The sequence below is a fragment of the Dicentrarchus labrax genome, unplaced genomic scaffold (genome assembly GCF_905237075.1).
Source record: "Dicentrarchus labrax unplaced genomic scaffold, dlabrax2021, whole genome shotgun sequence".
Lineage (NCBI taxonomy): Eukaryota > Metazoa > Chordata > Actinopteri > Moronidae > Dicentrarchus > Dicentrarchus labrax.
In genome coordinates this window covers 290,919-305,976 of record NW_026136703.1, presented here as the reverse complement: position 1 = coordinate 305,976, position 15,058 = coordinate 290,919, and the positions used below count along the sequence as shown (strand labels likewise).

The window sequence follows — 15,058 nt, the reverse complement described above, 5'->3', positions numbered from 1 at the left end:
AGTAAAGGGGTCTTTAGAAAATCAGCAAACAGACTCAGTGTTACCAATAAGGTTGGTAAAAGTACATGATTGCATAAAAAATACAGTTTTGTGATGGAAAAGTGCTCAAGCCACAGAAGTGAGAGATCAAACGTGATACAAAACAAGAGCATCATGGGGTGGTCATAAACATCTGACCTAAGGTGAACAGAACTTAGTTTTGATCATATTAAGTAATGCAACATTGCCTTCCCTTCACACTTGCATGAGCTGACAACACGGCAAGGTTAGCTAAATCTTCCTAACTTTACAGGTTAACTAGGAGTGAGCCCAACTCACATTTTATGTGGTCGATTCCACATCACCAAGTCAAAGCAGATATTTACACCAATCAGCCATAACATTATGGCACCCTGGTTCACCACTTTAGATAGGTACTGACCACTCCAGACCGTGAACACCCCACAAGAGCTTTTATTTGCAGGTTTGGAGATGCTCTGACCTAGTCTAGTTTTTTTTTTAAAGTTTTTATTGCCTTTATTTGATAGGGACAGCTGAAGATAGACAGGAAAGGGGGGTAGAGAGAGAGGGGATGACACGCAGCAAAGGGCCGCCGGTTGGATTCAAACCCTGGGCCACTGCAGCAAGGACTCAGCTTCAGTACATGGGTCACCAGCTCTACTGACTGAGCTAACCAGGTGCCCACAATTTGGCCCTTGTTAAAGTCACTCAAATTATTCCCATTTTTCCTGCTTCTAACACATCAACTTGAGGACAAAATGTTCACTTGCTGCCTAATATATCCCACATGCCATGATAACCAGTATTATTCCCTTTACCAGTCAGTGTTCATAATGTTTTCCTGATTGGTGTATATCCATTTATAAAGGAGGTAAAGTATGCTTAGTTCAAAGGTAAAATAAAAACTGAATCATACTCTGCTAAAGCTACTCATATTTTAACCAGCATTATTTTCTGTAGGAGTAGGAGTAGGAGAGAGCAGGGACAGTTATAAGAACCAACTCAGACAATATCAGACCACAGGGTGGTCACCGGAACAGGCACTACCAAGCAGAGTTCATGGACCAGATGCCCCAAGAATATGGAGCCAGAACAGTCTCATAAATAAATGCACACAGAAATGAATAAATGCACGAAAAAGGACTCACAAATGTATTTGGGGAGTTGTATATATATATATGACTCGATACACAAATGCATTTTCAATGCACACACAAATATGCTTCAATCCATATAAGTAAGAAAAAAAATTCACATATAAAAATAAGATTTGTAAACACAATTGTGATGCGCACACACACACATATTTCTTGTTTCAAATATATGCAATAATAATTCACAAATGTACAAATCGTCAGGTATTTGCAATTTTCATCAAATACATATTTGGAAGTTGTTACATTGATATATGAATTGTCAAACGCGCATTTGTCTCAGTGCTTTTAATTTGTAAACCTCCCTGCATTTGTGTGTGGAATTTTGAGACTTTTCTAGCGTGACTCCGATACACAAATGCATTTTTTTCTACAAGGTCTGCAGCCAATCGGATGTCTCACTCCTTTTACAGCCAATCACATGAGTGCCTCACGAACCAAGGAAACATGGCGTCTGGAAGCGGCAACCACGACAATTTAAGTGTAAGTGAAACAAAACGTTATGTTTCACTTACACTTTAATCGTTGCCGTTGCTGCTTCCAGATGCCATGTTTCCTTTTTTCGCTGCCGTCTCCTCTGGCCCATCTAGATCATGATATAGATCCATATCATTCATTCATATCATCATCAGTTAAAAACCCCTCGTGGGGAGGCACTCATGTGATTGGCTGTAAATGAGTGAGACATCTGACTGGCTCTACCCCCTTGTAGAAAAATTTTTCAAAAGTCTCAAAATTCCACACACAAATGCAGGGAGGTTTACAAATTAAAAGCACTGAGACAAATGCGCGTTTGACAATTCATATATCAATGTAACAACTTCCAAATATGTATTTGATGAAAATTGCAAATACCTGACGATTTGTACATTTGTGAATTATTATTGCATATATTTGAAACAAGAAATATGTGTGTGTGTGCGCATCACAATTGTGTTTACAAATCTTATTTTTATATGTGAATTTTTTTTCTTACTTATATGGATTGAAGCATATTTGTGTGTGCATTGAAAATGCATTTGTGTATCGAGTCATATAGATATACAACTCACCAAATACATTTGTGAGTCCTTTTTCGTACATTTATTAATTTCTGTGTGCATTTATCCATTATGAGACTGTTCTGGCTCCATACCCAGAACCCTTTTCCACCAAATTAGTTCTGGTTCTTGAACCGATTCCATTCAAGACTCTTGGTGCTATCTTGAGTGGAAGAACCTAGAATAAGACACACACTTTGGTTGCCATGAAAACATGCTATTTTTTTGTTCCAGCTGGGAACAAATTTTTCAGGTTTCTGAACTAATTTATTCTTGGTGTAAATGCTCTTAACAGGGCAAAAATAGGTGCTTGAACCAGAACGAAGCTGGTTCCCTATTGGTGGCTAAAGCTAAGGCTATTTGTTTACAGATTGGCACTGAGACAACTAATCAACATAAAATTAATTGTCAATTGTTTAAGCAATGTCAAATCTTCACTGGTTTGAATAAATGTAAATATTTGCTATCTTTTAGGTTTTGAACTGAAAAAAACCTTGACCTCTGGAAAACGGATGGATTTGGTAACTATTTTCTGATATTTATGTACCAAACAATTAATTGAGAGAATAACTGGCAGATAATTGATAATGAAAATAACTGTTACTTGCAGCCCTTAACAGGGGTGCATGATATGGATTTTTCTTCCCAGCCGATATTATACAGCAATTCGCTGCTTTTCATGGCCAATACCAGTAAGAAATTTCACAATTGTTTATTATAAAAATAAGTTCGTAACCTAGTAGTTTTAGTTTTCGTTACACCTGAGGGTAAGAAAGGTTAAGATGTAGTCAGCCAAAATGGATGATTTCATATTCCATAGCTCTGTTCTAACCAAATCTATCACCACTATTGTTAACACAACAATTCAAATCGACTCTTCAAGTGTTAGTTCCTTTACATTTTTTAGTTAATTAAAAAAACTTCACAAACTTTCATAGAACATAAAGTCTGTCAACCGTTTTGCATAAAAATTCAAAATAAAATATCATACCTTATACCAATACCAACCTATAATATATCGGCTTTAATTTAATTATCTCGAATTCATAATGATAACTTCCCATTATCGGCCAATAATTTATATGTCCCGATAATTATCGTGGATCCCTAACCCTTAGGGCTGCACAATACATCGAAACATTAGCAAAATGGCCATGCTTAACATGCAAGTCACAGAACCTTCTTCAAACAATACACCAACAATGAGTCCGTCCACTGAATGTGATTCTGTATATTGACAGCAGTAGTGCATGGTTCACTCTATTCACTGGATAAGGTTTACCAGAGTACAGAAACTTTAATGCTGCAGTAGGTAACTTTTTTTTTTTTAAATAACTTCATATTTGCTGAACCTCTCACTATATTCTGACAGTAGTACATGACACTACTGGGCCTGAATGAAAACAACCAATCATAGCCAAGAAAGATAGTTGATTGTTGAGTCTCATTCCCAGGTTATCAAATATCGATGCTGGGAATGAGATTCAACAATCAACTATCTTTAAGCCACCAACCAAAAGTGTCTTTCTATCTTTCTTGGCTCTGATTAGTTGATTCTTTCAAATGCCATTAGGAGCACTAGGAGGAGCCAGAAGAACCTGATTTTTTCACAGATTAACTGTCTGTCAGGATATAGTATAAAGTTCCAACAAAATTGACAAAAAATATTTGATTAAAGTTACCTATTGCAGCTTTAATCTTACAACCACCAAACTATCAGAGCAAAAATGACACTCCAGTACAGCAATAGAGAGCATTAAAGTTAATTGGTAACTTTGGGAACAGCAGTTTGTCAATATAATTAACAAACTAACTAGAGTAATTAACAAAAGGTATACCTGCTATTGTTTTGTAGGGCTTCAACCACATCTCACGGTCTTCACCAGTAAATGGTTTGACCTACAGTAAATATGGTGCTTTAGGTGGTAGTATATGATGGAGATCAGTCTAGGGTCTATCTAGAGCCAGTGTTTGGTTTTTCCGTTCTAGGCTACTGTAGAAACATGGAGGTTTAACATGGCAGCCTCCATGGAAAAGGACCCGCTCCCTCTGTAGATAAAAACATCTCATTCTAATGTAACAAACATAACGATTCTTATTTTCAGGTGATTATTACACTAATGAAAACATACCTATTCATATTATATTCCATTTATGGCAATACATCTTCCTAAATATTAAAAAAAAAAAAAAAAAATTTGAAGGACTGCATCATTTTGACAGATCAACAATGGCCACTAGGTGAGTGTGTTAATGTTAATTGGGTATTTTCTAGTAGCCTTGTCTTCATCAATGACCTCATTGTCTAGCTGGCTTTAGCCATCACATTGCTATTGGTATCCGAAGTTTCTCTAGAAAGCCCATGCTCTTTTCTCAATGTGCCCTAATAATGTATGAACTGTAAGTTCTATATAATAAATGTTACTGTGATTGAGTTGTTTGTGAAAATTAAATTCTATTAAATGTCTCATTATGATAAAAAAATTAACAATAAATGACGCGTTATGACGGAATTTTTACAATCCTGAATGGGGAGAGGACTGGGAAGGTCGAGAAGACATCCAATGCCAAAAACAAGCATCTCTCCCAATATACAACTAGGACTACACTAAAATTAGCTAATCAAATATGGCTACATTCACACTGCAGACACTAGTGACCCAAATTAGATTTTTTCCTTTCTCATGTGAGACTCAGATCTGTTTTTTCATGACAGTGTGAACAGCAGAAACGTATTAATTCTGATTCATATGTGGTGGTTGCAATACGACCTTAGTCTGATATCAGAATTCATGTGACTTTTACGTCACTCAATATGTTTCTATATCATGCGGGTCACTTCAGTACCGTGACGTGTTCACACTGGAATCAGATACCAGCCACATTCAAAAAATATTGGGCATATATATTCTGATGAAAAAACTAGTAATTGGACACTGACTTTATTATTTTGTCAAACTTTATCAATCATCATTATCGTGTACATAAAAGTGAGCCACACACAACAGCACTATAAACAAAATTGTGACCCTAAATTACTGTAGTACAGTTGAAGCACAAAGTCCCTCATCCACCTCATCACCCATAACTATACACAATGGGTGAGAAATTGAGGTGAGACAGTGGTTTAAACAGGAAGTACGCAATAAGGTAAAATGTTCTAACTTGCCAAAATTGCAAATTTTTCCCCTACGCTGCATTGACTGTCAGGGATTTAGTCAGTATCAGTTATTTGTATCAGTATACAGAGTCAGAATTGTTGGGGCCACCCTTACAGTTAATACAAACTGCTTCCTTGTTTTTCATACAAATAGTGTCATGTTGAAATTGCCTAATTTTAAGGCAGTCAAACAAAAAGTTTCCAACAGGACAACGTCGTCATCATCATCATGTCTCACTAAGTCCTCAGTGCTGTATATGGCTTTCTCAGGGGCAATAACAGTGATCACCGGGTCACTAATCACTCCCTTTTGGCGGCATATATGCGTATATTAACTGCAATGTAAATTGAGTACATTCATAAAGATACTTTTTAAACACAAAATAAACATGTTTCTTAATGAGGGCTGCAACTACGTAATGATAGAAAATGCACGTTTTGATGGTAAAAATAAAAAAGGTTTCATTGAGAAAGCAAAACCATTTTCCATTTTGGCCTGTCATACTGAACCACAACAGTTACAATCAATTTAAAACAAGCATTCTCAAAGGCTAATGAGAGCATATTATGTTTTTTATTAATTATTTAGCTTGAGATGAGGGAAACAGGGAATAGAGGGCAGTGGTGGTCTTAACTCAGTAGCACACCACAAAATGCACTAGAGAATACGATTGTCAACTCAAAACATACTGGACATATATGGAGACAAACTGCAGTAATAAACCAACCAATTCAAAAGAGTAGAGGGATTTTGGCTTTGCGGAAATAACATTCACCTCACTCCATTTAGTTTTTTTTCTCTTCACCTAACAATTTGAACCAGTTTGTGGTGTCCCCTCTTGCTTTTTTCCAATGCTGTAGGCCTCAAAATGTTTCAATGTAAACCTACATTTCAAACTTAAAACAAAAGCTAATTTTAATCAAATCCTGTTATGAAGAGAAGGCTGAGGGACACACTGGCAGCATTTTTGTCCAGCAGTGGACAACTTAGAAAAGCCACACTGGATGAAGATACAGTCGGAAAAGTTCAGTGACTTTGAATTCAATTTTTTTCAGCTTCTATATTTTCTTAATTTAAGAGACACAAAAATTAATAAATAGCATAGGCTGTGGCAGTAAGTGGGTTATGCTTATTCACTGTTCTCTTTGGGATTATCTTCAGTTCGACTGGCACTTAGATTAGCCACTTCCCTTTGGCCCTTCTGGGTTGAACTTCCAATCAAGTCCAAAGCTGAATTAACATCTCTGCTGACCTTCTCCTGATCCTCCTCCTGTCCATTAGCTTCCATACCCATCTCATACATTGCCTTCTCCCCATTCAGGAGGTGACTGTGCTCCTCCACCTGGATCTCCTGGCCTTCTTCTACCTCCTCCAGCTTGCGCAGGATAATAGGAAGCTTTGCATCTGCGTCAGTATTCTCCAGCAAAGCGATATCGTTTTCCTCGTAGAGAGGCAACGGAGCGCCCTCTTCCAGCTTCTTCTGGAAGTGCAGACGTTTAGCCCGTCCGCTGGCCGACGCCTTCTCCAGGATCTGCTTTTCGGCCAGGCGGAGCTGGATCGCCACGCGAGAATGGAGAGATAGATCAGGTTTCTCAAGCATGGAGCGGTCCTCCTACAAGAGACCAGGAGTTAAGAGGTAAAAAAAGCATAAGAAAGAGGGAGGGGAAGATGACAAAGAGTTATAGGGAGAAGGTAATATATAACAAATATCACACATTTAATTCCTAAGTACTTGTTGGATCTTCAAAAAGCTCCCCCTGCATCTGTCTGACTTTGGAATTGGGAGAGGCTGCATTCTAACTTTCTGGAATTGAAAATCCACACATCATGCTTTGGATTTTGGGAGAGGTATAAACACATTTCGATTGTTTTGATGACCCTAGGTTAGAAATAGTTTGTTTGCACCACACCGAACCCTCAACACCCCTGCAGTCCGACACCCCACATTTCAACTTTCAACATAACTTCCAGCTGACTGACCTCTGATGTGGTCTTGTAGGTCTTGAGCAGCAGAGCAGCTCGGGTCTCTAGGAAAGTCCACAACTTGATCTCATTCTCCCAGCTGACAGGGAACTCGCTGTTGCCCAGGGTGAAGATCTTATTGATGGCACGATCTCCGAGCAGATAGTCTTTCAGTTCCTCTGAAATCAAACTAAATGTTAGCATCTCTTCAAAAGAAACCAAAGCCCAACGGCAAGAGAACTGTTAGGGAAAGTTAGAAGTGAAGTGAAGTGAAGTGGAAGTTGACTATAAAAGGTAGGAATGGGAAGAGATAAGATTTTGTTGATACTGATGCCGTTATCAATTCTGCTTATTAGTAGTTTCAGTCTCTGTGAAATGAGGCTATGTTTTGGACTCTTCATCCCTCTCCCCCATGACTCCTTCTTGTCTTCAGGTTTCCAGGAGCGTAGATGCACAATGTCATAGTTTTACAATGCCTAACTGTCAGAAAAACATACTGGCATTAATAAAAGTAATTGATAACATTGGAGGCATATGATTACAATTTTTGGACAGGAACCGGATCTTGATTCCCATCCCTAATAAAAGGTAATCGGTTTGCACATGTGAATCTATAGGAGGCCAGTTAGTTTTGCCTTGCCATTAAAAAAACAGAAAAAACATTTTTAGATGCACACTTGCTATAGAAATGGGATCCCACCAGGACACAAGAAATAATTTTTCCCGGTCCTGGATCTTTGTTTCTAGGAACGAAAAGTCAAATACGATCATTTTCATGAGAGAAAGACACAGAGGTCAGGATCTGGTTCCTGAATTTTGTCCAAACCATTTTCCCCCGCTACTGTTAAAAATTTCATCAAATTGCTAAGATAGCATATCTGGACCAATCCAGATAAAAGTATTTTTTAGGATATCTGAATATGGTTTTGAAATTAGTCTTTAAAGTCAATTTTGCATAAACAGTCTGTCAGTCCGCCTGATTGGATGCTAGGCCCAAGCTTTGCTGGGCAGTCCTGTGATATTCTGCCACTAGGGGGCACAACAAATGCGAAAACTTTATATCTCAAAATCAGCTGCATGGATTTATATGAAATTTGATTCGCTAGATCTTTAATCTCTGCATGAAATATGGTATTGATTGATTAAAGTGAGCGTGACTTAATTACAACAAATCAAAATATTTTGACATTTCAATAATTTCACAAATCCTGTCCTACATAACTGAATGTTGTTTCCTCACATGCACTCAATTATGACAAAAGTTTGCCTCACTGCAACCTATTCAGATGTCCATCACAAAATCAGTTACTCACCCTAATCTACTGTATTTTCTTAGTCGACTACTAGTCATTAGTGTATACATAGGAAGTGCTGTTTTCTTGTTACCTTAGAATTGAATTAACAGTCAGCAGATAAAATAGATCCTCCTAAATGTTACACACTGGACCTTTAAAATTCTGTCAAAACATGTTAAAAAAAAAAGTGGTAGTCTTCATTCTGGACTATTAATCCTGCAGCCTTTAACTGAGGTCTGAGTTGCATGGGAAGGTGAAAGAGGCGAATTGCAGTACCCCAGCTGTGTGCGCACACTATTCCATCATGTCACATCTGTTGAGAAATGTCAGCACACATGTGCGTGCAGGAGATGATACCCCTCACCACATACACATCCAAAGGCTTTGGAGCCATTTTAAAAATTAACATGTAGCAAAAAATTTGAATAATATATCAAGCGGGGTCCTGAAGAGGAGTCCTGTGACAGAGGTGGATATGGCCTTGTGTGGTTGGGGATTTATGACACTGGTGCCATTCTGCATACATGCCGATGAATATTGCAAACCCCCTGGTGGATTGCTCCTTCCACACATCTGCTGGAATGCCTTGATCAATTAACCAGTTCAGGAATGGACAGACCTTGCTCTTTCCCTCTCTTTCCCCTCTACCTCCACCTCTTTTCCATCTCTTCCCCTCCGCTGATGTGTAGAGGAAGCAGTCGCTTGACGATGGTCTCGGAGGACAATCGGAAACTGTGGCGTGGTTTGTTTTAGAGTACGCTACCATAGAGGTTCCACAGAGAATGTCCTGCTTGCTGGTATTTCACTGTGTGTGTGTGTGTGTGTGTGTCTGTCTGTCAGTGTCTTACCCTCTGTCATGCAGAAGACTCTGAGGAAGGCTAGGAGCTGGGCTGAAATGGGGGGTTCATTACAGTGAAGAGCAAAGATACAGGACCTGAAAACACAAACATACAGACCAACATATTAGTAATAAGTTGATAAACATGATAAATACCTCAGCATACTTGTGGATTGTTTACATATAAAACATGTCGAATTGTGTTATAAGAGACTCGTCATACAGAACAACAAGCCTGTAATAAAAATTCTCACACCTCAGATCACATCTGTGTCAGTACAGAGCTGGAGTTAGGCACATGGTTAGCTTATTTTAGCTTAAAGTAGTAGGAAACAGCCGACCTGGCTCTGTCCACTTTGAACAGAGCAAGGCTAGCTCTTTCCTTATGCTTATAGTCTTCATGGTAAGCCAACCATGTCCTGACTCTCGCTCTGAACTTCATGGACAGACATGGGATGGACAATCTGTTCATCTGACACTCAGAAAGAACGCATGTAAGCGTATTTCTAAATAGCCAGACTGATACATGACATAAAAACAAATGAGATAATTTATTAGCCAGTTTTCTTTTTACCTAATGCATAACAAAAACAGATACATACAGTTAGACTTCACATTTATCAATTATCAATTTTAGCACTGCCAAAAATATAACAATACATTTAGAATAGAAAGATTGATTGAAAATTTTTATTCAATAATAACAATAACAATGAACTATTATCAGAATGATACTGGTATTAATGAACTACTATCATTAATACAATAATTATAATTACTGAATAAAAACACTTAGAACAAAATGTTATTATTGCTGCACTGCTGATGACAGGCTCTGATAACTTATAAACTGTAGAACATTTTAAACTTTATATGCTAAAATATACATTTAATTCTATATTTATTCAATGTGTAAAGCCTTTTCTTAATGATCACAATGATCCACTGTTGTAATTTAAAAAAAAAATGTAATCAAAAAAGATTTTGCATTTGTTTCCTTTAAGTATAAACAAGCTGTAAGTGTCTGTTTGTGAAGGATAATGTTAATTTAAAAAAGAAAAAGAGAAATAAACAATGGTTTCTGGTGTGCGCTTTACAATTAAGCCAAGAAAAAACATAATTAATAATTATAAGATTAATTAATAAGAGAAACTGGACAGGAAAAGAAGAAGCAAATCAAAAGTTTTGAGCTCTTGCACATGAATAAGCTGAATTTTCACAATAGCAACTATGAAATGTCCAACCTCTGCCTGCATGTCATCTGATTCTATCACATCTAATTCTCGTCTTTCTTGTGTCTCTCTCAAAACATTATATTAATGTTGAAGTTTGGAGTATTTCTCAGGCTGGTGAATGTCAGCAGTGTGACAGGAAATATATGAAACAAGTATGATCCAGGACTCAGCAAAATCCATTCCGCATCATAACATTACACACTAAGGTAATTTGGGATAGGACAATATTTCCCCCCTATTTCAGCAAAGTGATCGATGTGGCGATCCGTAGCACAGGGTCGACATTATTACACTGCACAAACACATTACAAGCGTCTCCCTACTCCTCCTATTAAATTATCCCTCTGTCCACTGCTTCAGCAATACAGCATCTAGTTAAGGGAAGTTAACTCTTTGTTGAAAAAGCTATATATGCTCCCTTTAGGCAACATTATTAGGAATCACTCCATTAACTTTCACTGTTATGCAGATGATACGCAGTTATATCTATCGATCAAGCCCGATGAAATTGATCAATTATCTAAATTACAAACATGTCTTAAGGACATAAAATCCTGGATGAGCTGCAATTTTCTGATGTTAAACTTAGAAAAAAACAAAATTCTTGTTCTTGGCCCCAAAAACCTTAGAGACTCACTGTCTAAAGATATAGTTACTCTAGATGGCATTACCTTGGCCTCTAGCACCACTGTCAGGAATCTTGGAGTTATCTTTGATCAGGATTTGTCATTTAACCCACACATAAAGCAAACCTCCAGGACTGCCTTCTTTCATTTACGTAATATTAAAGAAATTAGACACATCCTATCACAGACGGATGCAGAAAAACTAATCCATGCATTTGTTACTTCAAGGCTGGATTACTGCAACTATTTATTATCAGGTTGCCCCAATAAGTCCATTAAAACGCTCCAATTAATTCAGAAAGCTGCAGCACGAGTACTGACAGGAACTAGAAAAAGAGATCACATCTCTCCTGTACTAGCTTCTCTGCACTGGCTCCCTGTAAAATGTAGAATATAATTTAAAATCCTCCTCCTCACCTATAAAGGTCTTCATGGTCAGGCCCCTTCATATCTTAAAAAGCTCATAGTACCCTATTACCCCTCTAGAACACTACGTTCTCTGAATGCTGGGCTACTTGTGGTTCCTATAGTCTCTACAAGTAGAACAGGAGCCAGAGCCTTCAGTTACCAAGCTCCTCTCCAATGGAACCAGCTTCCAGTTGTGGTTCGGTAGGCAGACACCCTCCCCACATTCAAGAGTAGGCTTAAGACGTTCCTCTTTGATAAAGCTTATAGTTAGGGCTGGATCAGGTGAGTCCTGAACCATCCCTTAGTTATGCTGCTATAGGCCTAGACTATCGGGGGATTTCCCATGGTGCACTGAGCTCCTCTCTTCCTCTCTCTTTCTGCACTCATTCATGTCCCATTAATACATGTTACCAACTTCACTTCTTCCCCGGAGTTCTTGTGCTTTCTCGTCTTGCAGGTTCCTATCGATCCTGGTGGAGCCTCCTGCCATGGTCCTGCTAGATTGCCATTGCCAATACTGGTCTGTCTGTCTGTCTGTCTGTCTGTCTCCCTCTCTCTCTCTCTCTGTCTCTCTCTCTGTCTCTCTCACCCCAACTGGTCGAGACAGACAACCACCCACCTAGAGCCGAAGGATCTGTCCTAGGTTTCTGCCTTTTAACAGGCAGTTTTTCCGTGCCCTTGTCGCCAAGTGCTTGCTCATGGTGGTACTGTTGGGTCTCTGTAAATAATGTTATAAAGAGTTCGGTCTAGACCTGCTCTATTTGAAAAGTGTCCTGAGATAACTTCTGTTATGAATTGGCGCTATACAAATAAAACTGAATTGAATTGAATTGAATAGAAGAGGACCGATCTTTCTGTGGATAAAAATGTCTCATTCTAATGGCGTGTTACACTGACATATAAAAGATGGACTTTGCATCTTTACTTCCTCCCACTGTTTACAGCCACTGCCATCACTTTTGGACAGCTATCTATCTTTATATATGTAGATGGTTTGTTTACACAGAAAGTTAAATTTTTTATGCGATGAGATTACATAGAAAGTCAAAGCAAAGACGCGAATAGACACGTTTCATTGACGCTGGGGAAAATGCGCAAAATATGCACGAGTTGCATGGGTTGAAAGTGTGTGCGTATCAAAGAGCTTTTAAAGTGTTGTGTGGGAAGGAACAGACAGACAGAGTTGCTGCTGGCCCACATACAGCAGCTTGAACCCGGGGAGCTCTGCAGGAGGGAGCAGAGGACAGAGCCGGAGCTTCTGGAGGAATAGACACCCGTACTCACACCAGATTCTGCTATGAAGAGGAGAGCTCGGAGTTGATTTTTAAAACGTCTGGGATTAAAAAGTAAAATTATATTCATCGTCTCTTCCCAATGTGTCTGCTGCGAGCCACGACGGTGCCACGCCCACTTGTAGCTGTTTATTTGCACCACCTAGTAAGTGCTGAAAATATGTGTGTATTTCAGCTCTCGGTTTAACTTTTACCATGAACTAAGTTAGCATAGCCCCGCTCGATTTGAGCATTTTAAAAGTTGTTTGCTTGTCGTTGTGCAGACAGACCTGACAAAGTATGAATTTACACATTTTAAAAATCAGCATCATGATGTAGTTATTTCAGCATCTTTTGAATCCATTTATTCGGGGCTCATACCCCCATGGTAAACCAGATTAAAAGGGTGAAACTTCGCAACAAAATGAAAACACAGAAATTCTTGTTTTTCAGGTGATTATACACTAATGAAAACATTAATTACAAATGATGAATGAATAGTCAAATGTAATCATTTGATTCCAGTGTTAAATGAATAAAGTTCAGTGATTTCCACATTGTAAAAAGAGAGTCTGATGATAGTGCTCAACATCTCAGCGAGGCCTGATGCTGTATCTGATGCGGTTTCCTTTAAAAATTATCTACAAACATATCTGTCAGTTTAATAGTGCACTGCGGCAACAACAGGGATTGTTTCATTTTATTTCCACTGTTGAGATTTAGACTGTCATCAATAAGAGATTAAAAGGCGTCTGATTAAAAATGCCAAGCAGAGAATGCTGCATAAAATTAGGGGCTAATGATAAAATGATTAAGCTTCTTGGTGATGAAAGTGTTGGGTCGAATGGTAATTTGATACTTGGTAGGGTGGGGTGGGAGAGAGAGAGAGAGAGAGAGAGAGAGAGAGAGAGAGAGAGAGAGAGAGAGAGATCCAAAGTCCGCTAGAGAAGGCTGCATGAGAAATGTGCTCCTGAATTCATCTCAAACATGGACCTAAACAGTGGGACATTTTGCAAAAAAACTATTGAATTTTCTTCAGAAAGGACTCTAAAGAAAAGGTAAATACTTTATCAGCAAAACAGAAGAAAGAAAATACCATCTTTGGATATATTTTTTAAATGAAAACAACCAGCCGTCTGTCAAAAGCTAGCTGGCAACTGTGTATCAACTGCTGTAAGCTACCACCTGCTACAGTGTAGAACATTTCTAAGGAGGAACCAGACTAAACAAGATAACAGAAGAGGTGTTTTATGAAGATAAGGAGGAGAAGAAAAGAACAAACCAAAAATCATAACATTAATAACTGTGTTTAAAGGCTAAAAAAGCTACCAACAGTAAAGAGTTAGCCCACTAGTAAACAAACAAAATGGTCGCCATGGAAACAGCCAAGCAGAGAACAGAGAGCAGGGAGGTTAAATACCATGCTCTCTGTAAGAGTGCAGCAGCCAGGGAGAAGTTTAAGGAAAAGACACTTCAAGAGAACAAAGAAGTCTTGGTCACGGACTATGCACTACACAAAGCACTGCATGAAAAGCGGGATTTTCCCCAGTAAGCGGCACTGTACATTGTCGTGGAACTTCAGGTTAACGACTGCATACGACAATTTGCACGCAACACGGAAAACTGCTGTGAATTGTCAGAAATTGACGTGGGCCTTGCTTGGCAGTTGTCCCCCCCATGACTCCCCTCCCCCTAATTCTAGGGGAGGCTTTAACATGTAAATGAAAATGCTGTGAGCTATACAAATGCAAATCAGGGTAGCAGGGGGAGTTTTACCCCAGGTGACATTTTTCTAAAAGGTATGAAAATCTCTGATATAAATATGGTGCTATCCATTTGTCTCGTAAATCCCCGACCGAGTTACTCTGCTGCGAGAACGTGACGTAATTGCCTGGCTTGTACCACTAGCGTTCCATTTGTCTTTGGGCATTACGAGTCGGAAAGAACATGGACGCCACCATTGCAACAGCTGTGTTGTTATTGTTTGTGGCTCATCTAAACAAGCTCAATGTGAAATAATAATGTTTTTCTACAGAAACACTAACATTTCAAGTAATTCCGTTATTGC

At 38.6% G+C, this 15,058-nt stretch overlaps 1 protein-coding gene across 4 annotated transcripts in view; it reads right to left on the bottom strand.

Moving 5' to 3' along the window:
• Nucleotides 1-5,120: 5,120 nt before the first annotated feature.
• The window catches only part of setd3 (SET domain containing 3, actin histidine methyltransferase), a 46,666-nt gene continuing 36,728 nt past the window's right edge, over nt 5,121-15,058 (bottom strand). For all 4 annotated transcript variants that reach the window (XM_051383835.1, XM_051383827.1, XM_051383842.1 and 1 more), the window contains 3 exons: nt 9,461-9,546; nt 7,336-7,496; nt 5,121-6,967 (listed from right to left, as the gene is read on the bottom strand). In XM_051383835.1, the coding sequence (XP_051239795.1) occupies nt 6,485-6,967; nt 7,336-7,496; nt 9,461-9,546 (730 nt within the window). In that variant the 3' untranslated portion in view covers nt 5,121-6,484. The remainder of the gene's footprint in view (nt 6,968-7,335; nt 7,497-9,460; nt 9,547-15,058) is intronic.